We start from the raw sequence: 26,007 nt of genomic DNA, 5'->3' as shown, positions 1-26,007 counted from the left end.
ATGCCTGAATATTTCATTATTTTACTGATGAATGTAAATAATCCATGGATATTCGTACAGAAATGACTCGAATCATCATATTGGCATTTACACTTGAATCTAAAAGTTGTTTTGTGCCCTGCCAAAATAGCAGTACAAATAATTTAATGCAACAATAAGTTGCATTTGTAAAAGTGACATTTCTATATCTGCATCATCAAGTAGTGTGTTTTCCTTAGATACAAAAAGTTACATAAAACACAATGATAATTCTGAAATCATGTTTTATGTGATTTTCTAAATAAGTGCTGAACTTTGTGTACAATGTGTTTTGAAATCTGTGGAGATCACCAGTGTAGACCTGCACATGTCTGATTAGTTCTCAGAAGATTCAGTTCCTTCACCTCCATACACACCTCATACTTCTAGATGAGGAGATGATGATAATGTTTAAGTTAGTTTAACTCAGTTTTGCTTTGTTAATGTTTGATTAGAAATCAATGAAATTCCTTTGCAATTTCCTATGAAATAAGACAGAAGTACTTATAAAGAAGGTGTGATGTGTAGCAGAAAAATATATTCACTCATCAGTTGGCATGATGTGCCTTTGAAATGATGTTCTATGCATCTATGCAATCTCTCTTCCAGCTTGTTTTGATTTTCAGGCTGGCAACACCCAACTTATCATGCTAATTGTCTAGCAATCATTGGCTGTGCTTTGAAACGTCAGGGAAAAATGATGTCAAAGTTGAACATTACCGCAGTATGCTTCGGTCTGTAGAGTTCAACATATTGGAGCATGAAATCGGTATTTAAATATGCCTTAATGTGTATTCATCTGTGTGGGAAATTTTATTTATTTTATTCATCATGATGAAAATTTAGTGGTGCACCAAAATAATCCACAATACAGTATTTTAAACATTTTTATGAATTCCCTTTTATCATGCATCAGGCATGTCTGTGTATTCCTGTGCGTCTGCCTTCTGTTTCAACACTTTTGAGACCATAGTAATTAGTACAAAGAATCAGTTGTGACATTTATGAGTTGTGAATAAATCCCAGCCAGCATTGTGATCATGCACCAGTTAGACAGAACATAAATCAATGTCAGCATCACTCAAACTCCTTCTGTTTCTCGTGCTTCCCCCTCGATCACTATTGCTGCATCAGTAAATAAATGTCAATGATAGATGTGGTGTGGTGTAGTAAGGCTTTCCTGCTTTGGAGAAATGTACAGAATTTCTCACCTTTATGTGGAAAACCACCCGAGGACACTTCTGTGAAGCTGTCGGATTGTGAGCCGGATCAGGGAGGCTTTTGGTCTGCTGTCAGGCGCAGCGGATCTAGACTCGGCGCTGGGATTTCTTGAAGTGAAGAATGGCTACGTGTCAGTAGTCAGTACAGCAATGAAGCAGTTAACTTGAATGGGATCTCTGTCACATTTTCTGTTCAACAGGATTCATGTGTTTGTTGCTTTGACAGTGTGACATTAAAGTTGAGAACGGTCAGAAAAGCGCTTTTACACTTAGATGCTCTTCTGGTAGTTTCGTGTGACTCTCATGCAAATAATCTGGTCTGCATTTGGATTTGAATTTTGGTGGTGTCAAAATCAAACTAGCCCAATTCCGTTTTTCATTCCCGCACTGCGAGGCAAGTGATTCAAAGGGCACTTCCTAAGCGCCCTGAGAGCTTCCTTGTCGGGCCTTTCTGAGGAACCAGCAGGGATTCACATCAGCTTAAACGGTTATTTGATTTTGACCAATTTGAAATCACTGCAGGTTTATAAAGTGATTAACAAGTCAAAGGAGGATTTACAATTGAGTCTGATATTTCTGTCTGTTGTCATTAATCTTGAAGAAAACGACAGTCACTGTTTGCATTTAGGTAAACATGAAATATAATATGTAGTGTATACTCAAAATATACAATGCACACTAGCTTTGAATGAATTCATGTTTTTCCTGATCCTTTGATCTAAAGGCATCTGTACAGATGCAAATTATGAATTAAAAAAAAATATATAAAACCATTATAGTAAAACAATTTTATTAATGTATGTGCACTACCGTTCAGAGTTTGAGGTCAGGCACATTTATTTTTGAAGAAAAAATCCTATCATGGTTTCCCTGAAAATATTAATCACAGCTCTTTTCAACATTGATAATAAGAAATGTTTCTTGAGCAGAAAATCTGCATATTGGAATGATTTCTGAAGGATCATGTGACACTCAAGACTGGAGTAATGATGCTGAAAATTTAGCATTGCATCACATGAATAAATTACAATTTAAAATATATTAAAATAGGCAATGCTTATTATGAATTGTAGTAATACTTCACAGTTTTTAATATATTTTTGATCAAGTAAATGCAGCCTTGGTGAGCATTTGAGGCTTCTTTCAAGAACATAAAATCTTACAAACTACAAACTTTAGAACGGTAGTGTAAATAAGTAAATGTTTTTATAATGGATGAGCAGATAGTTAAGGAAAAGCAGTTAAGTGTCCATCATACAGTGCCTATAGAAAGTCTTCATACCCCTTCATTTTTTTCACATTTTGTTATGTTGTGCTATTATGTTAAACTGCTTTAAATTACTTTTTTCCACATAAATCTACACCCCACTCACCATAATGATAAAGCAAAAACCGGATTTATCACAGCTTTGCACATTTATTAAAAAGGAAACACTGAAAAAATGACATTGCACAAGTCTTCATACCCTTAACTCAAAAATTTGTTAAAGCACTTTGGCAACAATTACAGTCTCAGGTCAATCTGCATTTGGGTTTTTTTGCCACTTCTCTTTAGATCATCTCAGGTTGGCTGGGGACCATCGTTGGACAGCCATTTATAGGTTTCTCCAAAGACGTCTGATTGGTTCCAGCTCTGGCTTTATATAGACAGGTGTGTGTGCCTTTCCAAATCATGTCCAATCAACTGAATTTGCCACAGGTTAACTCCAGTCGCAGTATAGAAACATCTCAAAGACGATCCAGTGAAACTGGAATGCTCCTGATCTAAATTTCAAGTGTCAAATCAAAGGGTATGAAGACTTGTGCAATGGCATTTTTTTCAGTGTCAGCATTTTTTTCAGTGTTTGCTTTTGAATACATTTGCAAGGTTGTGATAAATCCGGTTTTTGCTTTGTCATTACGGTGAGTGCAATGTTGATTTATGTGGGGAAAAAAAGTATTTTAAAGCAGTTTAACATAACGTAACATAACAAAAATGTAAGAAAAATGAGATAAAAAGAGGTATAAAGACTTTCTATAGGCACTGTACATGTGAACACATCGCAATGCTTTCACTCTTTCTTATTTCCCTCCCTGTTCTTGCCAGTACTCCTCTAGATAATGTTTGAAACTTTGTATTTTTATCGCTTCTCGTGTTATTGCCTCCTTAGGATGAATCACTTTTTTGTATTCATATCTTTTTTGCCCTTATTTTACCTTTTTTTTTGTAAGTAAGTGTGCCGTGATTATACTTTGCTTTATTCCGTAAAACTCTTATCTTTTAAATGTTTTTAAAGACACGTATAGATGGACATCCATGGCCATTGTATTGTGTCTTTTGCTGTTTTTCCGAGCATCCTGCCTTGAGCACCACATGTTGTAGATGACATGTCAGGTTAAAAATAGTCCAACTTTTCTTGAGACCCTTGCCTTCTGTTCTTCTCTGTCTAGATGTTTTGAACACAAGAACACATCCTTTTGTTTTCATTAAATAGACGGTGTCCTACGCATCTGCCTGTGACCATCCAAGTATGCAATTCGTTTTCCGTTTTTGTCTGAAACCACGAGCAAAACGATATGGACTTTATTCAGAGAGGATAACAGTTGCACAGGGCAGTTTAAGGACCAAAACAGTTCATTTTTACATTGTTATGCTTTTCGTTATTGCAGTTAGCATGACCGGTGTCGTGCGTTTGATAGAGAGGTGGATGCATGTTAGCGGGAGTGAGGTGTGTGCATGTTTTATAAAGCACGTTTGAGCAAGGTGTGTTCGGGTTTGGAGCTGGCATTGACTGAACTGCAGCTGTCGCGTTGGGGAGTTGGGAGTTGGTATTGATTCATAGGGAATTTGATTGCAAAGTGTGTATGTGTGTGCGCTTGCGGTTGGCAGATTTGCCTGGCAAGCATGCATACTGCAGCACGTCACGGGAATAGTCTGCAGTGTTTGTGCATGCTTATGTGAGAGAATATTTGCACGCTTCCATGCACTTGTACGTATGGGTTTGCATGCATAAGTGCGTGATGCATAGAGAGAGCATTCGAAAAAAGGTCAACATAAGGGCAAAAGTGAAAAGGGCAATTGCATGAAGTTGTCTTTTACTCTTTCTGTCTTTATAGAGTGAAGTTAAGTACAAAAAGTAGAGTTTTATCCATGCTGATATCACTAGTATTACCTTCAAGAACAATGAGGTTGATGCTATTTAGACCTCAGAAAGGAAAGGGTTACCACGGAGACTGCGTGTTTACGTTCCCGCTTCCCACAGCTTGGTCCCGAGCCTGTTGCCATGACGACGGCCCTGATTCCAGCCCGGTTGCTTTGGAAAGCATGTGATTCATTGACATTATCCCCATACCTGCCTGCAGTCGCATGCTCTGTCGGGGAGTGTGTGTGTGTGTGTGTGTCTGCCTGCACATGCGCGCGCTGTTCCACATGTGTACTGCAACGCTTGGCGCAGTTAAAAATAAACGTGCTTTGCGGAATAAGAGGCACAAAGCTAAATGTGTACCAGAAACACAAAGCTCACATACGGCAGTGAATTCTGTTTACTTCATGCATGTGTTTTCCTTTAGAAGGAGGAGAACATTTTTATTTAATCTTCCCCTTTAATGTCTTATTGTTTGGGCATCTTATGGTTTCACTAGGGTGAAGAGATTTTTCCTTGTCTTTTTTATGATTGGGCACACGTAAATAGGGTTTCAGATGAAGTGAGTGTGAACGGAGATTGAATTATAGAGCTCATTCACGTTGTGCCTTAAAATTGCCTGTATTACATGAAGTGCCCTGCTTAGGCTGTTTTAAAACTTGAGTGCTCTTTAAAAGAGCTGTAAATGGATTAAAAAGTGAACTGAGTGAAAAAGAACCCAGTAAATTTTGCATTCACACTGTCCTTGGCCTTGAAATTGAAAATGGACTCGGATCTCTCTCTTTTTTAAGTACCTGTTAAGCTTAGTTTAGTGTTACACATATTTATACAGTAGTCAACATTTGAAGTGGATCAAAAAGGTTAATCAACGTTGTCCTAAGACAAGAACGCTTCTAGGTTTAAGACAACTTTGATGAAAGGTTTTGATCCACTTCAAATGTTGACTAGTGTATGTGTAATGTGTAATGTGTGTGTGTGTGTGTGTGTGTGTGTGTGTATATATGAAGAACAGTCTTAACTAGTCAGTTCTGTCTGTTTTAAACAACACAAATAATGTTTAAATAAAGAAATGAATTTTAATCCAACTCTTGTTTTTCCAGATGTCTGCCACACATGTACTAAAGCACACTCCATCCGCTGCTGCCTCGAATGCCTCTGACCAAAACGCACAAACTACATTTCCCATCGGCCACTTGGGCAAAGAACAGTTACGAATCATTGGAGGGCCGCCCAATCACTGCATGGCTCACCCAAAGCACTCTGGGTTACGGGAGGTGGGGCCTGCGGCCAGCAGTCACAGTCTCCGCCCTTTATCAATCAACAGCGAGGAGGACGATGGAGGGGGTGGGACCAGGGTGAAGAAGAAACGAAGGAAAAAAGACAAGAAGGAGACAGAGTGGCACAAAGATGAAGAGAGCAATGCTAAACCAAAGAGAAGGGAGCAAAAGGAAGGGAAGGAGCTTCTTGCAAGAAAGGCAAAGGCGGCGAAGGAACAAAAGGATCATAAAAAGAGGGAGCCAAAAACCCCAAAAGGGGTCAAAAAAGTCAAGAAAGGTCAAAATGTAAAAGTGAAAGCACAGGCCAAGAACACTGCAACACATCCGCCCTCCAAAAGAGGGAGGAAGCCAAAGTGAGTAAAAAAAAAAAAACAGACAGAATTGTCATTTTTGGGTGAAATATTCCTATAAATGTACAAACACTACCATTTGTTTTTTTTATTATTGTTTTTTTTAGTGTTTTTGAAAGATGTCTGTAATGCTCACCAAGGCAGCATTTATTTTATCAAAAATACAGTAAAAACTGAAATATTATTACAATTTAAAGTAGTCAGAAATCATTCTAATATGCTGATTTGCTGTTCAAGAAAGACTATTATCAGTGTTGAAAACTGTTTGCTTTATATTTTTTGGGAACCATGATTTCTGTGATGAACATGACGTTTTAAAAAACAGCATTCACTGTGAATGTTGTTCAATTTAGTGTGTTTGCTGAATAATTTCTTTAAAAAAATATTCTCTCAGTATTTTGGCCTAACAGTGTAATACTAGTGAATATGTGCTTTATAGCAAGACCATAATGGTGGGCATGTTTAGCACACTTGGTGCCTCATTTACTAAGAGATATCTCGAAGAGAGAGCAAAAATCATTTTAGTTGTTGACTAGCAAATGCCACCCAAACATTCCCATTTCAGTAAATTGCATCATTTGCATGTGACAGTTTTATATGTATTGTCTCAGCACTGTTCTTGTTAAGCTCAATCACAGACCTTTTCATGTCTTGATTGGGTGAAATGTGATACAGGGATTGTGAGCGTTACAAGGTGAATGTAGGTACTTATGGGTTTCCAATTTGAAACCAAGGTCAAAAATGAAACCTGCAACCATGCGAAGGGCTGTTTGACCTTTTTTTCTAGCGTATTTAGAGAAGTAAAGATACATGTTATACATGCATTCAAAAGGTACTCAAATATGTAATTTTCCCCAGGGTTGCATTATACAATCCATTGCCACAATGATGGCACTACAAAATGGCCTTATGAACACAGAGTTTATGCCAATTATCTTTTGTGATTGGATGCATTCCTTTTATTAAACTTCCTTACCCACTTTTTGGTTTCCTCTCACCACTTGTTTTTCTAAAAGTAAAGCATTGAAATGCAATTTCATTCAAGTGCTGCACTCGAGCAAAACTGGTGTCCTACTTGTCCACTTATAAACCAGTAAACGTCTGCACAGCAGATGTCGGTGTTTTATACCATTATATGGCCAGATAATATCTGATTATCTCAAATATTTGTCATTCAAACAAGTCCTTGGGTGGTTTGCGCTAAGATCTATCAACTTGTGAGAAACTGGAGGTAAGATGGATTTTAAGAGCGTTTTGTTGCTGTCTTATGTAGAGAGCAGGGTGCCATGCCTCCGGAGAAGAAGAAGAAGGGAAAGAGGAAAAGTGATGCTGTACTTGAGATGGTGGAGAGTGATGACACAACCTCTCTCAGCACGCTCGCTACCGGCGAGGAAAGCATCGACCCTATGGATAACACTGTGAGTTCTTCTAAAACCATCTACATCTGGCAAATGGGTCTCTCCTGAGCAGAATAATTATGGATCATGCTGTGTATTTACACAAATACCAAATCCTAAAGTCTATGATCAGGTTCAAAGTTCTGCCAGGTTTAATAGAAATTTCCCTGGTTTTATACAAGTTAACAGTGGCATGTTAACAATTACCACAAAAACTAGGGATACACAATATAGCTTTCATATAAGTTATCAGCCGCTATTGTTTTTTGGATGATATTGTAGATTTAATTTGAGTGTCTTTGTCCTGCTATTATTTAACTTTGCACTCACTTAATGTTTAATTATTTAAAATTGTTAAATGTGAACTTCAGAAACTCTCATAGTCAGACATTAATTGCATCATTTAAAATAATTGAAAAATTGTTTGTTGAATTTTGACAGAATTTTAATAATTTTAATTTGATTTGTCTATTGAATAAAAACAACAACCTGGAAATCAGAAGGAATTAATGTAAATATTCTCACTGTTTTAAAAAGTGTATCCGTAAAAAATGGATAAAATTATTAAAAATAAATGTGTAAATTAGTGTGACTTTAAAATCATTTTCAGATCTGGCAAAATTCTATCAGTTATCTTTGGATATACATAAAGATTTTTGTACAAACTAAATAAACAAGTCTAAATAATTTTCTTTTGCATTATTTTCATAAACACATTTTCCCCATAATTCCATTAATGAGTAATGGATATTTTTGTTGCCATTAATTTATTTATTAATTTCAAAATTTATGATAATTGTTTTGTTAATAATTTTACTGTAATGTGTAAATATTTCTTTCTTTATTTCTCTCTGTATCTCTCTCTCTCTGTGCAGAAGAGGCGATCAGGGCGTCAAGTGAAGCGGCGGAAATATAACGAAGATCTTGATTTCAAGGTCGTGGATGATGACGGGGAGACCATCGCCGTTTTGGGCTCGGGCCGGATTGCCGCCATGTCTTCCTCTACCCTCGCCTGGCAGGCTGAGGTAACCGTGGCAACATCTGCCATCATGCCACACCACAGACCTGCCCTACTTCTGGAGGGGCGGAGCAAAACACACACTGGAATAATTCCCACCTTCTGTCTTCCCAGGAACCCCCTGAAGATGAAGCTAATATCATTGAGAAAATACTTGCTGTGCGACCGGTCAAGAAAGAGGTAACGGTGTCAGATTACATGTTACACTTATAAATGATGGATTACTTACTTGCATTCAGGTCCATGCTAATTTTGCAAGTTATATAAAATTAAGCATCAATATTTCGTATATGGCTGAGAAATTGTCCATAGAGTTTGTATTTGATTCAGTGTTTAGAATAGTGGTCGCTCAGTATGTGGTGTTCAATTATTGATTCTTAAACTTTGAATATTTGAATAAATTCTTGATTTACACCATGATACAAAAAGATAAGAATACTGAAGACATCTGAATGCAGTACATATACCGCTCTGTACACTGGGATACAAGGAACATCTGCCTAAAATGAAATCGTTTTTATGTAGACATCCCCCGACGAACCACTAGAAGAGATGGAGGAGTTTTACGTCAAGTACAGAAATTTGTAAGTGTACTCATTCGACTCAAACTGCCATTACCTTTTTTTTGCTCTCAAACTCTCAAACACTCAGCTTGTCAAACTGTCAGAGCAAACACATAACTCACATTTATTGTGTAATGCATTACTTAAAATCATTTATGCATTAAATTATCCATCTGCTAGAGTGGTAATACACCCTGCCTCATGGAATGATTTGCTGAATCAACAATGGTGTGATTTACAGTAAGATCTTTTTCTGGTGTAAATCTGGAAATTGCAGAACAAGTTATCAGGTCACATTTAACCTAAAAAAGAAAAAAGAAAAATATAAATTGCTTAAAGACATTAAGAAAAATATACCTTTTTGGCTCATTGTTTTTTTTTTCATTTTCATGATAATTAAGCATACAAATACATTTTCAGTAGTAACCCCATACATAAAATTGATGCTAATAATCCTAAAAATCTTCATTTTCTTTTTGCACAATGTAATTATTTCTTTCTTTTGCGTTTGAGTTGAAATGTGACTTAGACATGTTCTTGACAAGTTTAGCATAGATGGAGAAACAAGGACATATTGTAAACAAAATACTATTTTAAATCAAACACATGCATGCTAGTTGAAAGGTAAAGCACACAGTGTTGTTATCGCGCATTGTCAGCTATGAAAGGCTTTTCTCATTGCCAGCTCCTATCTTCACTGTAAATGGGCGACCTTGGAGGAACTGGAGAAGGACCCACGCATTAGCCAAAAAATCAAGCGCTTCAGAAACAAGCAGGCGCAAATGAAGCACATTTTCACAGAGGTGCGTCTGCCAAAACATGCTGCAATTTATTTGTGGTTCATTTAAAGTTGTAACTGGGAAATGCACCAGATATACTTGGATGTAAAAGCTAAGATGCATGTGGAAAATTCAAGAATTTTGGATATTTGTTTCAAGTACCTCACTTTTAAATCAATGCTTTTGTCATAGACTGTGTCTACATATGTATTATTCGATTAAATCTGGTTGAGATGATGATGATGTTTCTCCTCAGCCGGATGAAGACCTGTTTAATCCAGATTATATTGAGGTTGATCGGGTTTTAGAGATTGCTATCACCACAGATACAGAAACTGGAGAGGTGAGGTGCTCTTCAAACGATCTTTAAAAAAAAAGAAAGAAGCTGTTATATATACTGTTGGTGCCAGTCTTATGATGTTTGGTTTGTTTGCATGTTAACAGGAAGTTACACACTACTTGGTGAAATGGTGCTCTTTGTCATATGAGGAGAGTACTTGGGAGCTTCAGGAAGATGTTGACCCTGTGAAAATCAGAGAGTTTGAAGACCTCAAGCAAATTCCAGAAATCAAGCACGTGGTAAGTCCTTGAATGCGAATGATTGCTTGGTTCAGCTGCAGGTTTTATCATACGGCCCAAAACATTTTTGTTCTGTGTTGCTTTTTAGCATGTATCTCAGACTAGGAAAAGAAGTGGCACTTCTCTTATCTTAATACAGGAAAGGCCTCTGCCTGAACAGTGGCAAAAACTGGAGAAGTCCAGAGAATACAGGAATGCAAACCAGCTGCGAGAATACCAGTTAGAGGGAATGAACTGGCTCCTTTTCAACTGGTACAACAGGTGAAACAAACTTTTAATATCAGCACTAGTAATGTCCCTAAACATCATGATCTTATTCTAAGGTATGAAGTCACTACTTAAGATTAAACTAAGGCTTATAATAATTATTACAGTGACAAAATGTCTTTTTATGATTTAAATTGATTAGTAAAATAAGAAATACTAGGATTTTCTGTAAATAATGATTCATCTATTTGTTTTATTTATTCATCTTGCGTTTAATTTGATGAAAAGACTGTCCATTTCAACATGTTTATTTAGTGTGATCTTATAAAAAATAACCAAAATGATTATGATTGTTTGAACTATTCACACTATTCAATGATTTTGTCTGACTCAGTGCAATTAATTGTCTTTCATATGACATTTGTCTGCACATATTATAATATTTATATAAATCTTAACATTTTAAACATTATAACAAGAATAATAATATTAATCAATATGTAATTTGATTTATATATCACAATGTAATTAATTTAATAATAATAATTACTTATAATAATAATAATAATGGTGACAATAAAATAATAAACAGCTCTAGCTGAAAGCAAACGCAATGAATAATAACCTTTAACACATTTAACCAATCCCATAATGTTACCTAATAAAAAGCCTAGGAACTATATATATATATAAAAAAAATGACTACATGATGACCACAAAATAATGAAAAAAGATACCAAAAAAAAAAATGTCCAAAACTGCAATCGGACATGATTAATTACACCTGAAAAACACCTGAACCTGTTCCTCTTGATGTAGGAAAAACTGTATTCTGGCTGATGAGATGGGACTTGGGAAGACCATCCAGTCCATCACGTTCCTCTATGAGATTTTCCTCATGGGTCTAAGGGGACCTTTCCTTATCATCGCCCCGCTCTCCACCATCACCAACTGGGAGAGAGAGTTCCGCACATGGACTGAAATGAACGTCATCGTCTATCACGGCAGCCAGATTAGTCGGCAGATGATCCTGCAGTATGAGATGTACCACCGAGATGAACAGGTGAGTCAAACAGAGCGATTCATTTTGAGCTGTCAGTAGTGAGTTGAACAGAAGCACAGTATAGTTAACATTAACCAACATAACCAAAAGAAAATTTACACTTTTTTGTTTTTTATACCTTTATTGTGTCTGCTATTTATTATGTGTTGGCAGTTTTATTTAAAGAGTAGTCATTAAACTTCACTATGTAGACTTAGAATAGCATATAATTTATTTAGGAAATTAATACTTTTTATTCAGCAAGGATGCATTAAATTGATGACATTTATAATGTTAGAAAATATTTAAATTTCAAATAAATGCTGTTGCAAAATGCAAAATGCTTTTGAACTTGTATTCATCATAGAATCCTGGAAAAAATGTATCACAATGTTGATATCACATTGATAATAATAAGAAATAGTTGTTGAGCACCAAATCAGCATATTAGAACGATTTCTGAAGACTAAGGGTGTATTCACACCTGTCTTGTTTGGTTCGATTGAATCGAACTCAAGTTCGTTTCCCCTCTTGGTGCAGATCTTTTGGGCAGGTGTGAATACAGCAATCGCACTCTGGTGCGGACCAAACAACCGTACCGAGACCCAGCTGTAGTGGTGGTCTCGGTCCGCTTCCAAACGATTAAACGGTTAGTTTAAATGTGTAAATATGACCCGACCTTGATCCGACCCAGTTGCAGAAATCATGCTCAGAAACAGACAGCTTGCACATGTAGTGCTGTTTTTTGCGTTTCAATAATTGTTTTTAAACCACAATGCTTAAAAACCAACACACCAACAAAATAGGTTAAAGCTTGCCGCAAAAGTTACCATGTATATGTTGGGGGGAAATAGTAAGGAGATATTTGAGTTATTTATTAATAATCTAGTGTTTTCTGAGTCAGTGTCGCAAAGATGAAATTGATCCTGACTCACCATCTCATCATTAGACGTGCCTTTAGAAAGAAATGCATCTTTACAGATTACATAATGAAAGAGTTTTTGTTTTGGATTTGAATTGTTTTGTTTTGTAGTCATTTAAAGCTTTCTATAGATGTATTCATCATGTCTGTAAGTTTCGGTGCTTTTTTGTGAAGCGTTCCTTCAAGACCGAGACAGGAGAAATTCCATCCTATTTGTTTTCTTTATTTTACAAACTTACAACGTTTTGTTGATATTGTGAGTGCACACAAATAAAAATAGACCCTTTCTTACCTTTATGAGCAAAAATGATGGCTTATTTAATTAGTTTCCACTGATGTCCTGAAGCGTGCTTCAGCTTCCGCTCTCCGCACAAACGATTGGATAAGAGCCTAATAGCGCACATTTATCTAGGTTACATGTTTAAAGTAACATTGTGATATGCTTTAAGTATTTTATATCTATTTTATTTTCGGCAAGTCGTAATTACAACATTGTATGACATTGTCTCATATGATGCTCATACGTTTCTTCATATTGTGTTAGTATCTGATAACACCAAAGCAGTAAAAGAATAATAATTGCACTATGAAAGATCTCCATGATTAGCCTGTTTTTGTGCTTCCTGTTTTCCCTGTTTGAGAATTTCTGTCCAATGAATGGATGACCTTAGCATGACCTGGTTTTGTTTCCAATTTCTGGTTCACTTGCAAAAAGGGCAGTGTGAAAGCGAACTGCACCAAACAAAAAAAAAATCAACATTTGTCCAAACCAAAGCAAGTGAGCTAGCGGACTTTCCTGGAGTGAATACACCCTAAAAATTCATTTTTGCCGTCACAGGAATAAATTACATTTTAAAATATATTTTAATAGAAAACAGCTTTTTAAAATTGTAACAATATTTCACAATTTCACTGTTATTGTATTTTTTTATTAAATAAATGCATACTTGGTGAGTATGAGACTTTTTTCAGAAACTTTGAAAAGTTTTACCAACCACAGCTTGTAAACAGTAGTGTAACAAACACAAGAATTCAAAGTGTGTTGCTTTTTACCCCCATATAATACATATCTAGGGCATTCATATTTTTATTTTTTGCCCAAACCCTGGTTAATGTCTAACCTTACTTTACATGTCTATTTTACCAGAGTGAGAAGTTGTTTTAGGCACATTAAATTTGTTAGTACAGTGTATACAATGGGTCTTTCTCTTGCTCCTTCAGGGAAACATCGTGTCTGGTCAGTTTAAGTTTCATGGCATCATCACTACATTTGAAATGATAATGGCCGACTGTCCAGAGCTGAAGAAGATTAACTGGCGCTGTGTGGTGATCGACGAGGCCCATCGCCTTAAAAACCGCAACTGTAAACTGCTGGAGGGACTCAAACTCATGAACCTGGTAAATTTTTTTGCACATTTATGGACCATGAAACATACACAGATGTTTTTGTCATGGGATGTTTGTGCCATGTGTCTTTTATAATATCAAATGCTCTACAAATGATTCAAAGAGTTCAGGTCTACATGCAGAAAAGGGGAAGTGAAGCCATCTGTGAGCTAAACTACTGTGCTATCTCTTATGCACACATCTCATTTATCTGCCGAGTTCTGCTTCACTGCATTTACATACGCACATCCTCACTGGACACAGAATGAGTAATCTCATCTCTCTCACTTTACATAGTACTGCAGCTATGGCCAGTGTGTGCAAACTTGACGCAGTGCTGTTTTATTCAAGAAAATAATCTCTCACAACTGATTAGGTGTCCACAGATGCATTTTTATATACCTGGGTTTACAAAGTATTTGGACACTTAAGCCACTTTTCAGTAGTGAATGACATCCAGAAAGTGTATAAATTTAGTTTTCACTATACGTTTGTAAATAAATGCCACAAGCTTTGATATTTTATATCTAATGCATTTATTTTTAAGCAAGACTTCAGTGTCCTAATACTTTTTTGTTCCACAGTATAGAAATGTATCCTCATGTTGAAGCCAAAATGAGACTATGTTCAAGTTGGCATAGATATCTTAAAATGTAAATACATTTTAGTGAATCAGTAGGCTGAACTTAATGTTTCTGTGTCTTCTCTCTCAAGGAACATAAAGTCCTTCTCACAGGAACTCCTTTGCAAAACTCGGTTGAAGAACTCTTCAGCCTGCTTAACTTTCTCGAACCCTCACAGTTCCCTTCAGAGACCACTTTCTTGGAGGAGTTTGGAGACCTGAAGACAGAAGAGCAGGTGAGAGCTAACCCTCTAATGCTTGTTATGCACTGGAGAAACATCTACACACCTTTGCCTCCAATTACCCGAGCCACCTAGAAGATGGCAAGTAACATCCTTGCTAAAATCCTAAGTGGTCAAAGCTGATAAACTCAAAATAGCCAAATAAACTGCTGCAGTGTACATTTACATTTAGTCATTTGGCAGACGCTTTTATCCAAAGCGACTTACAATTGGGGAACACAAAAAGCGATTCATCTTGAAGAGGCAATCAGATAGAGGAAGTGCTCATAACACCAAGTCTCAGTCATTGTTCAAATAAGTACAAGCTAGTAAGGGAGGGAGGGAAAGAGTACGTTTTTTGGAGTGTTGGAGTATTTTTGTAGGCTAGCCCGAAAAATGGCATCACCTGGTTCCCTTTGACAAAAAGCCAGTAGGATTTTTACATTGGATTTAGTTTTTTTGCAGAAAATAAGCTCAGTGACCAAAAAAGTTTGATTTATTGCATTGTTTTGTTCATCTATACAGTCTTCACAGATGAACACAACTTTAATACATTTTGAAATCAATACAATCAATGTAAAAAGCTAACATTTGGCTATCAACAAGGTACACCACAGTTAAATGACTTCAACGTCACCACCATTATGCTTTCAACAACTTTTGTAATCTTTATTTAAAAGTTGGAATGTTTGAGTTAAAATAATTTGCAAGAGTGCAATTTTTACACGATGCCGTGAAAGCGACTAGTGAGTAGATGTTTACCTGTTCAGTGTGATGTTCAATGTCCCTGACAACCTGTGTAGTCCCATTTATCCACTTGTTAGTAGTACCACATCTATTTCAAGACTTGTTAAAATATAAAAAAGTTACTGATGTTAAGTGTAAAACTTAAAAACATCTTGAACTTGTGTTCATCACGGACTTTATTTTAAGCGTTTAACCTAAATCCCTTTCAAAAAACACTTTGACTTTGGGAAGATGCAAGTGTAAAATGCTCATTTATTTCCATGTTTTAAGACTTTATATTAGGCAATATGGCCTGATTATTGTTGAATGATTATGTGCCCAGCTTTAACCTCAGAAACATCAACATACCCACAGGTAAAGAAACTGCAAGCCATTCTGAAGCCCATGATGTTAAGGAGACTGAAGGATGATGTGGAGAAGAATTTGGCCCCTAAACAGGAGACAATTATTGAGGTGGAGCTCACTAATATTCAGAAGAAATACTACCGTGCCATTCTGGAGAAAAACTTTACCTTCCTTGCCAAGGGAGCAAATCAGCACAACATGCCCAACCTCATCAACACAATGATGGAGCTTCGCAAGTGCTGCAATCACCCATACCTCATTACAGGTGACATCTGGTGTTCAGATCAAGTGTGAATATGAAATATCTTGTTTGCAGTTCTCTACATCTCAGTAGCCACACCTCTAATTTGTATTGCTGACGTAGTCTGCCATCTTCTTTCTGTCAGGTGCTGAAGAAAAGATCCTTGAGAGCTTCAGGAAAACCTACAGTTCTGAGGCTGCAGATTTTCAGCTACAGGCAATGATCCAGGCTGCTGGTAAACTAGTGCTTATTGACAAGTTGCTGCCCAAACTGCTGGCCGGAGGACATAAAGTGCTGGTGTTTTCCCAGATGGTCCGGTGCCTGGATATACTGGAGGACTACCTCATTCAGAGGAGGTGAGACAGCTGCTTATTATACAGTGCCATTAGTCATACTTCTATTAAAAAAAATGTTCAGATGTTTTTAAGACTGTAAGTGAATGAGGAACTAGACTCCCTGTCAACATGAAATCAAAACCTGGTTTACTTCACTAGTTGCTTTTCTTCAGGGATCCCATAGTCATGAACAACCACTTGAAAAATTTCAAATTGAGCATGGTAGTGGGAATTTTTTCTTTTTTTTTTTCATTTCAAATTCCTGGAGAAAAATAAATCCTAGATTTTTTTTTTATTATTATTTATTTATTTTTATTTATTTTTTATATAAAAGAAATTAATAATTTTGCCACAGCAAAGATGCAATAAATTGATCAAAAGAGACAGTAAGGACATTTTATATTGTTACAAAAGATTTCTATTTCAAATTTTTTTCTATTTATTAAAAAAAATAAATGAGGCACCATTCACGCAAAAATATTAAGCGCAGCTGTTTTCAACATTGATAACAATAAGAAATTTTTCTTGAGCAGCAAATCAAAGTAAAAAGTAAAGAGTGTAAAGACCATCGACTCTACCGTGTGACTCCACCGGGCAGGGACACCGGCAAGGGATAGTAGTATCGCTTTTTATTTAATTTTTTCATTTATATGTTTATTATTGAAATGTTGTTATATGCATGTGTCAATTTTATTTAATTTCTTAAATATGTGGGTATATAGTATTTATAGAGTTGTAACTTTTTAGTTTTAGTTACTTTTTCTTATTTGTAAGTCGCTTTGGACAAAAGTAAAGTAAGTAAAGTAAAATCAGCATATTACAGTTATTTCTGAAGCATCATGGGACACTGAAGACTGGAGTAATGATGTTAAAAATTCAGCTTTACATCACAGGAATAAATTGCATTTTAAAACGAATCAAGATATAAATCAAGATATAAAACCATTATTTTAAATTGGTTTGGACAGATTTTTTCCCTTAATAAATTAAATAATTTAAAAACTGCATTTTGTATTTACTTGCATTATCTTTGTGTAATATTAAAATTAGTTTGATCTGATTCTTTTAAGTGTGACAAATGTGCAAAAAAAACAGGAAGGGGGCAAAAACCTTTTCACAGCACTGTGTGTGTGTATATATGTATATATACAGTATATATATCAAAATATTTAAAAATGCATGGCTGAAACCGTAAACCAAATATGAAAACTTTGGTAGAGAAAGAGCGGGGTTGGTCATTTTCATGAATAAAGAATGAAGATGCGAAAAGGAAATGTCTTATTATCTGACGTTTGTATAATACATGTAGGTATACCTATGAACGTATTGATGGGAGAGTTCGAGGGAATCTACGGCAGGCTGCCATCGATCGCTTCAGTAAGGTGGACTCTGACCGCTTCGTGTTCCTCCTCTGTACACGAGCAGGAGGTCTGGGCATCAACCTCACCGCCGCCGACACCTGTATCATATTCGACTCAGACTGGAACCCGCAGAACGACTTGCAGGTGAATACATAGCATCTTTTATATACAGAATCACTGACTCTTACTTCCATTAGCACTTTTCACCCCCAAAAAACGTTTTAGCAACACAAGCTTTTCCAAAAACAACAAATATTAAGTTTATGAAGAACACATTTTGAATTCCACAGGCTCAAGCTCGCTGCCACCGTATCGGTCAAAGCAAAGCGGTTAAAGTATATCGCCTTATCACACGAAACTCATATGAGAGGGAGATGTTTGACAAAGCCAGTCTGAAACTGGGATTGGACAAGGCTGTTCTGCAGGACATCAACCGCAAGGGCAGTCTCAACGGGGTGAGGGATCAACAACTTTTAACCTTCCACATCTTCCAGTGATAAATTAAGAAAATACATCAGCCAAAGCTGGAATAGCATATCCTTATGCCATACTACTGGTTGGTCTTAAAGGGATCGTTCACCCAAAAAGACAAACTCTGTCATCATTTACTCAACTACATGTTGTTTTAACTCTGTGGAACTTCACAATGATTAGGTCATTATTGTCTAATTACGGTGCCGACCTCTTTCAGGTTCAGCAGCTGTCGAAGATGGAGGTGGAAGATCTTCTCAGGAAGGGAGCGTACGGGGCGCTTATGGACGAGGAAGATGAGGGCTCTAAATTTTGTGAGGAGGATATTGATCAGATCCTGCAGAGACGCACACAGACCATCACGATCCAATCTGAGGGGAAGGGATCAACTTTTGCCAAGGTACACACATCGATATACACTACCATTAATGTTTGGGGTCTATAAGATTTTTTTAATGTTTTTGAAAGTAGTCTCTGATGCTTACCATGGCGACATGCATTTGATCAAAAATACAGAAAAAAAACTGTAATATTGTGAAATATTTCTTCAATTTAAAAGTACAGTTTTCTATTTGTATATATTTTAAAATGTAATTTATTCCTGTGATGCAAATCTGAATTTTCAGCATCATTACTCCAGTCGTCAGTGTCACATGTTCCTTCAATATGCTGATTTGCTGCTTGAGAAACATTTCTTATCAATGTTAAAAACAGTTGTGCTGCTTTATATTTTTTTGTGGAAACAGTAACATATTTTTTCCAAGATTATTTAATGCATAAAAAGTTTGAAACAGAAAACTTAAAACCTTTAATTATCACCTGTGATAAGTGTAATGCGTGCTTGTTGAATAAATGTATGAATTTCTTTTAAAAGCAAATGACTGACACCAACCCTTTGTGGTAGCTTGAGATTGGTAAAAATGTTTTCTGAGACCTGGTATAGCTCAAATCTGATGGGATCTGAATCAGCCAATGTTGTTTTTCTTGGTATCTCTGTTCATGTTGTTGTATTCACCACTGTAGGTCATAAATATGGCGGATAAGTGGAAACGTCATGTGACTGAATAAGATGAATAAGCATTGCTTGTATCAGTAAAACTCAGGCTTTAACATGTGATCTGTATTTTGATAAAATGCTCATAATCCTTTATTTTGACCAATTCCAGGCTAGCTTTGTGTCTTCAGGGAACCGTACTGATATTTCTTTGGATGATCCAAACTTCTGGCAGAAGTGGGCCAAAATTGCTGAACTGGAAATTGACTCCAAGGCAGAAAAGGTAAAAATTGTGATGGTTTAAAAGCCAAAGCTTTGCATATATGAGCTCACCATGACTGATATGGTGTAATGCAAGAGAATCAACTCATAGACTAGAGAGAGAATAGGGGTCATTTGAATATCAGCTGAGTCAAAACAGATGGGTTGCTTTAATGTTATTTTTAATGGGCACCTTCTAGACGGTTTGCATATTGGTGACATTTAAGGAGTAAAATATTGAGACTGCAACACTTTCTGACTCATGTCTTTGTCTGTGCCAGGAGAGTCTGGTGATCGACACCCCTCGCGTACGGAAGCAGACGCGTCACTATAATTCGTTTGAGGACGATGAACTCATGGAGTTCTCTGAACTGGATAGTGACTCAGAGGAACGACCCTGTCGCACAAGACGTCTCAGCGATCGCAACAGACGCTACCTCAGAGCGGAGTGCTTCAGAGTGGAGAAAAACCTTCTCATTTTCGGGTCAGTGCTTAATTTGATATTTCAGCTGCCCACTCATTCCTTCTGGGTCACCTTCTGTTGCCCTACAACAGGCTGTTAATGAAGTGACTGTTTCCAAACAAGGGTACAAAAACTAAAGGAAATAATCTAAGACCATTTTCTGCCATTTATATTTGCAAGTCAAGCAGATGGAATAAATATTGGAGCCATAAAATAGGCCATATGCAGGTTATACATCTTATACCAATGAAATGTTTTGTGTGTGTACAGGTGGGGTCGCTGGAAGGATATTCTCAATCATGGACGTTTTAAATGGCACCTGACGGAGAGCGACATGGAGGTGCTGTGCAGGGCTCTTCTGGTCTACTGTGTTCGCCATTATAAGGGAGACGATAAAATTAAGAGCTTCATCTGGGATCTGATCACACCCACTAAAGACGGACACAATCAAGCACTACAAAACCACTCAGGTTATTAAAGATTTTGTTTGCATCCTCAGTTATTTTTTTATCAATTCATTCATTCATTCTTTTTGAGATGATTTTATTCAGGAACTTTTGTCATTTAAATAAAACAATAAATAAATCCATTAATCGTTAACACTAATATTGCACCATGCTTGTGCCCGTCTCCAAAGAGTTTTAAAGTATTTTTGTTACATTTTCAAATTTAAAAAATGGAAACATTTAATTAAATGTAATGAATTCACTGATTACTAAATAATTTATTTTAAATATTCAATTTAAATTTGAGAGTTTAATTTGTTTGCCACGAATTCTAATAATAATTAAATTGATGATCAGTTTAATTTAGTTTCACTTTATCAATTTTAGTGTGTGTTTAATTTACCAGAAAATATTTTGCTTAGTTAATGTTATTTAAATGAACTTATACATAAGTAAATAGACACTTTTTTTTCCTTTTTTTAAAAAGAACTTGAAAAAACTAAAATATTTGTGCTGAAATTGATTGATTTAAACAAAAAAATGATTAATTACCATTATTTGAATGTTTATTAATCATAAGCATCCCAGGTTCTTAGTTATTTGTCCGTTTAAACAGAATTCAATGACTGCTCTTCATATAATTGTAGAAAAATTAATTTAAAGACATCATGAAAAACTTGTGTGTTCACCCGTCCAGGTCTGTCTGCTCCTGTCCCACGGGGTCGTAAAGGCAAGAAGCTGAAGAACCAGTTGAGTCCCCCTGAGCTGAAGAATGCAGACTGGTTGGTCCACTGTAACCCAGAGGTTGTGCTTCAGGATGATAGCTACAAGAAACACCTCAAACAACACTGCAACAAGTAAGACTTGTGGATATTGCGCAACATGAGTATGCATTTGCAGAGTGTAGCAAAAGTACATTTTGCACTCTGATTATACTACATAAATAGTAAGTACTTTAATCAGGGTGCAAAATTAAAATGTTCATACATCCTACCTGACATACAGCAATATTTGTTATTTCATTACAATATTACGAGATCAGACATATTGTAATTGATACACGTGCTCATCATAATTACAGGGTTTTAAATGTGTGATTATCTTATATCGTGCCATAAACAGGGTGCTTCTGAGGGTGCGGATGCTGTACTATCTGAAGGTTGAAGTGCTGGGGGAGGCTGCTAATCAGGCTCTTGAAGGGATCCCAGCCAGGTACTACATGGCCCACAAATTATCTTAACCTCATGTGTACTCCATGAATTCTGTATCAAACTGTTGTCATTGTAGAGTGGCTTAATATGTAAGGATTTATCTGTTTTCGACAGTAAACTGGAGGTAACCCTCCCTGATATCGACTATATTGAGATACCTACTATATGGTGGGATGCTGAAGCCGATAAATCGCTGCTTATTGGAGTTCACAAACATGGTGAGACATAATCAAAGAAGAATGGGTGAAACTGTCGCACCCAGTTTTTATGATGCAATTATTGTGCTTAAGCAATGGAAATCCATGCAGACACAAATACATATGTCATTTTTTACTTTTTAGCAGAGATGTGATGCTTTTGAATGCATTTAGCGAATCCTTATATGCTTCATATAGTTCATATTGACTTCCTCTTGCTTTCTTCATGTGCATTAACATCTCTTTTTGTCCCATGCAGGGTATGAGCGGTATAACGCCATGCGTGCAGATCCTGCTCTGTGTTTCCTGGAGAGAGTGGGTATGCCTGATGTCACTGCATTGACGGTAGAACAAAGTGGAGCAGAAACTGCTTCAGATGCACCTGATAGGTAATAAGCTTTGAGCAGCGGAGACACAACAGTTTCACCGCTTAGCTCTTACACCCATAAACACGTTTCTTCTTTTGCAGTATCAGCAAAAGTGATGAAATCAAAGAGGAGAACGATATTAAGTCTGAGGAATTAGAAGAGAAAGTAGAGATTAAGGTAATAATAGAAAGTCAAAGAAATGTGAAGTCAGATGAATTTTGCTAAGCGTTTTAACCAACTGCTCAGACTGTTCATTTAAGTAAAGTTTTCTTTTACAAAGGAGGAACCCATGTCAGAGGAAACAGGGAAAAATGACATTACAGTTACAGGTATTGAAACCTTTCTTATGTTTACTTGTTTAGCAGTATTTAAGAGATGGTCATAATAGATTTTAACCATGTGAAGTTATTTGAGGGGATTATGTCATGCCTTCCTGTGACATCATTAAAAGTCTACGTGTGTGTGTGTGTGTGTGTGTGTTTATGTTTATATATATATATATATGTATATGTATATCTTTTTTATGCTATTAATGTGCTATTTGTTTTTTATAAAAATTCACATTAGAGTTCTCTAAACTTGAACTTTAGTATGGAGGTGAAAAAAAATGTTACTTAAAAGTTGTCATATTGCTCTCTATTGCATTGGCATCTGTACAAATGTGACACAAATCCTAAGGTGACCACCCCTTAATATGAACTTATTTTAAAGTTGAGTTTAAAGTGTCATTTCTTTTGAAGGGGGATTTATAGGATCTCTCACAGGAGATCTTGTTGCAGAAGTGATGGAGCAGGGACGGATACAGTGGCCAGCAGGCTCGGCTCTTACAGCACGTCTGCGACGGCTCATTACTGCCTATCAGCGTTATACACGACGTGAACCGCTTCGTCATGATTTCCTCTTACACGAGGGAATTGCACCTGTGACCTGGCAAATAGGAGAGTTTAGGCACTGCACTACTGAGCCTGACCCACTCTTTTTGGAGTGGCAACGAAGGCAAGTTATGCAATGTTTTATTGTCTACAGTTATTTTCTCAAGATGAAATCAAAGACTTTAATTTTCTTTTTTTTCTTTTTTACATGCAAATGCAAACCAGCTCCTTTGGGTAAAATTGTAGTATTCTTCCTGCCTGCAAGTCATGTTGAAGTAATCATAAACACTAAGCGTTAAGAGGATGAGGCACATCAAGTGAACAAAAAAAAAATTCATGATTTAAAAAAGACAAAAGCAACAGCTAAAAGCTAAATAGAATTATTGGCTAGCATAAAGTCCTTGGACCGAAAAAACACTGAAACTTTGCAGGGCATGATGAATATTGGAAGAATAGTATTTTGATTCTGCTTTGGCTTAGAGATTAATAATGTGTGCTTAAAATCACTTAATTCAGTTTTTGAGAGAAATAAAACATTTTTTTTAAACATATCTCCTTTGACACAGGTGGACACGTCGAGAGCAGGCTGACTTCTATCGCACAGTGTCCTCATTTGGAATAGTGTATGACCCAGAGAAGAAGAATTTTGACTGGAACCAGTTCCGTGCCCTTGCTCGATTGGAGAGGAAGACAGATGAAAGCTTAGAGAGATATTTCCACAGCTTTGTTTCAATGTGTCGAACTGCGTGTAGACTGCCACCCAGAAAAGATGAAGGTAAAAAAGATAGTTGATAGTTTGGTGGGAAGATTAATAGAAGCTAAATCATAGTCATAATGTATACACAACTTCTTGTCTCATGTAGGTAACGTGGATCCTTCACTGTTTGTGGAACCTGTTACAGAAGAGCGAGCTGCCCGAACATTATACCGTATCGAGCTTTTGAGAAAGGTCCGTGAGCAAGTTTTGCGCCACCCACTCCTGGGGGCACGACTGCAGCTTTGTCGCCCTAGCTTGTATTTGCCCGTCTGGTGGGAGTGTGGCAAACATGACCGTGATCTTCTCATTGGGGTCGCTAAGCATGGCCTGAGTCGAACTGATTTCTACATCCTCAATGACCCCCAGTTATCCTTCCTGGAGGCCCACCGGAACTATGTTCATAAAGAAAACCACAGATATCCGGCCCCAGGCTTGCCCCACTACCATTGCTGCTTGTATGATGCCAACCTTGGGCATTGTCAGTCCCCACAACCTCCAGAGTATCATCCCACATCTTCACACCACACGCCAACACAACTCGTCCATACTCATGGGCATCACCAGCCCACAGAAGTGGTGACATCAGAGTCTGGAAGTTCCCTAGGGATAGGTACAGGAAATAGGGAAGGATTTTTGGATTGTCCTCCATTGGATGACTCTCTGGAGTTGGGGTCTTTACAACATGAAGGCTTGACATCAGACACACTACATGGCAAATCTGGTAAAGAGACCTTCAATGGATTCCCGTTCAATTCTGCAACCGGTGGGCAGAACATGCTAAATTCTTACGGTGTGCAAGGGGAGTTAAATGGGTCTCAAGGAGATATGGCGGACTCCATAGCTGGGAAACTTCGCAGCGATGTTCTGGTGGGAGAGCAAGGGTCCTCAGAGGAAACTGGCTTAATGGCTCCTTCTGTGGAACTAGATGAACTTCAAACTCCATGGGAAAGCTCAGACCCTGCTGAAACCTCTGACATGTTCAACGAGACTGATCCCATCTTGGGAGCACAAACTTTAGAACCCAGCTTTCTTGATGCTCCTCAACCAGAAGATGGACGAGAGGGTGATGAAACGCTCACCGACTGTTTGAGCATGCCTAGTTCGGACTCTCAAAGCAACCCCGTGGAACCACTGGCACCGAGCTTCATGTTATTCAAAGAGCTTAATGTTGGAGACACTTCTGTGGATCAGACAGATCTGTCGGCCAGTCTTCCAGAATATGTTCCACCACCACCTCTTGGACTCCCGGATGTTAGTCTTGACCAGACAGATCCCATTAGTGAGGAGCAAGAGGACAAGCTTAGTGATTCAAACATCACACATGGTGTTCCCAGTCCAGAAGAAGCTGAAAGCATAGGGTTTCATTTTGAGAAAGATGACCTTTCTCCAGACAGTCCGAAGACAAAGGATACTGAAGATGAGATTGACAAGATGCCTTCAATAGAGTCTCCAAGGGAAAATTGTCTTGAGGAAAGGGGATTGTTATCTCAGAAAGGGGACTGCCAGGTGCCATTTGACGATTTCAATGGAGATTTGAAAGATCCTTGTGAAGTGGCTTTGGAAGAACCTTATGAAAAGCCTCTAACAGAGCCAGAAAAAGTGCCTTTAGAGGAGTCTTATGATTTAACTTGTGATGAGACCCTGCAGGAACCTTGTGAAGGGTTTCAGCAAGACACAGCAGAACAGCAGTTGGTGGAAGAAACCTGCAAAGAACCGCCAGAGCCAATAGAAGAGTGCAGTCTAACTAACACTGCTCTGTCAACAGATTACCCTATGCCTTCTTCACTCCCATCGTCTCCAACTACCTTACCTGACACTTCTGTATCCCCGGGCCTTGACGCAGTCCCAAAACAAGAGTTTCTCGTGGATCCAGTGGTGTCAGATGTGAAGCCTGAGCCAGATAGCACTGCGCAGACCCCTCACCTTGAGCAGACTGAGGTTTTGGAAGTAAAGGACAAGATAAAAGATGAAGGTGCAAAGGCACCAGGTACTGTGGCTGTAAACTTTAGCTTTCTACCTTTTATGCTTTGTTTCTGATTCTGTTAGTCATATGTTGTAGTTTCAGGTCTATTGAGTTTCTTAATATTTAATTTCATTCTTTAAAAAACTAGTAATAGCAGTTTTGGCTGGTTACCCTGTTGGAGAAAAGCATCTCAGCAGACTGGTGTAAGTTAGTCTAGCTGGTGTCCTAGCCTGGCCAAGTTGGTGTTAAGCT

At 37.4% G+C, this 26,007-nt stretch overlaps 1 protein-coding gene across 1 annotated transcript in view; it reads left to right on the top strand.

Moving 5' to 3' along the window:
- The window catches only part of LOC306879470 (chromodomain-helicase-DNA-binding protein 6-like), a 41,233-nt gene that overhangs the window by 5,706 nt on the left and 9,520 nt on the right, over positions 1-26,007 (top strand). The window contains exons 3-31 of the mRNA XM_079432433.1: positions 5,461-5,990; positions 7,261-7,405; positions 8,260-8,409; positions 8,517-8,582; positions 8,928-8,986; positions 9,651-9,768; positions 10,001-10,087; positions 10,189-10,323; positions 10,412-10,584; positions 11,350-11,593; positions 13,716-13,892; positions 14,595-14,738; positions 15,825-16,080; positions 16,202-16,412; positions 17,701-17,896; positions 18,043-18,207; positions 18,444-18,623; positions 19,390-19,500; positions 19,760-19,962; positions 20,212-20,411; positions 21,085-21,244; positions 21,510-21,599; positions 21,713-21,816; positions 22,055-22,184; positions 22,265-22,340; positions 22,444-22,492; positions 22,904-23,159; positions 23,602-23,810; positions 23,899-25,779. Coding sequence (XP_079288559.1) covers positions 5,461-5,990; positions 7,261-7,405; positions 8,260-8,409; positions 8,517-8,582; positions 8,928-8,986; positions 9,651-9,768; positions 10,001-10,087; positions 10,189-10,323; positions 10,412-10,584; positions 11,350-11,593; positions 13,716-13,892; positions 14,595-14,738; positions 15,825-16,080; positions 16,202-16,412; positions 17,701-17,896; positions 18,043-18,207; positions 18,444-18,623; positions 19,390-19,500; positions 19,760-19,962; positions 20,212-20,411; positions 21,085-21,244; positions 21,510-21,599; positions 21,713-21,816; positions 22,055-22,184; positions 22,265-22,340; positions 22,444-22,492; positions 22,904-23,159; positions 23,602-23,810; positions 23,899-25,779 — 6,505 coding nt within the window. The remainder of the gene's footprint in view (positions 1-5,460; positions 5,991-7,260; positions 7,406-8,259; positions 8,410-8,516; positions 8,583-8,927; positions 8,987-9,650; positions 9,769-10,000; positions 10,088-10,188; positions 10,324-10,411; positions 10,585-11,349; positions 11,594-13,715; positions 13,893-14,594; positions 14,739-15,824; positions 16,081-16,201; positions 16,413-17,700; positions 17,897-18,042; positions 18,208-18,443; positions 18,624-19,389; positions 19,501-19,759; positions 19,963-20,211; positions 20,412-21,084; positions 21,245-21,509; positions 21,600-21,712; positions 21,817-22,054; positions 22,185-22,264; positions 22,341-22,443; positions 22,493-22,903; positions 23,160-23,601; positions 23,811-23,898; positions 25,780-26,007) is intronic.

This window comes from Barbus barbus (assembly GCF_936440315.1).
Source record: "Barbus barbus genome assembly, chromosome: 13".
In the NCBI taxonomy this organism is placed as follows: Eukaryota; Metazoa; Chordata; class Actinopteri; order Cypriniformes; family Cyprinidae; genus Barbus; species Barbus barbus.
Note: the sequence above shows the minus strand (reverse complement) of the source record. Positions and strands in the feature narration are given on the sequence as shown.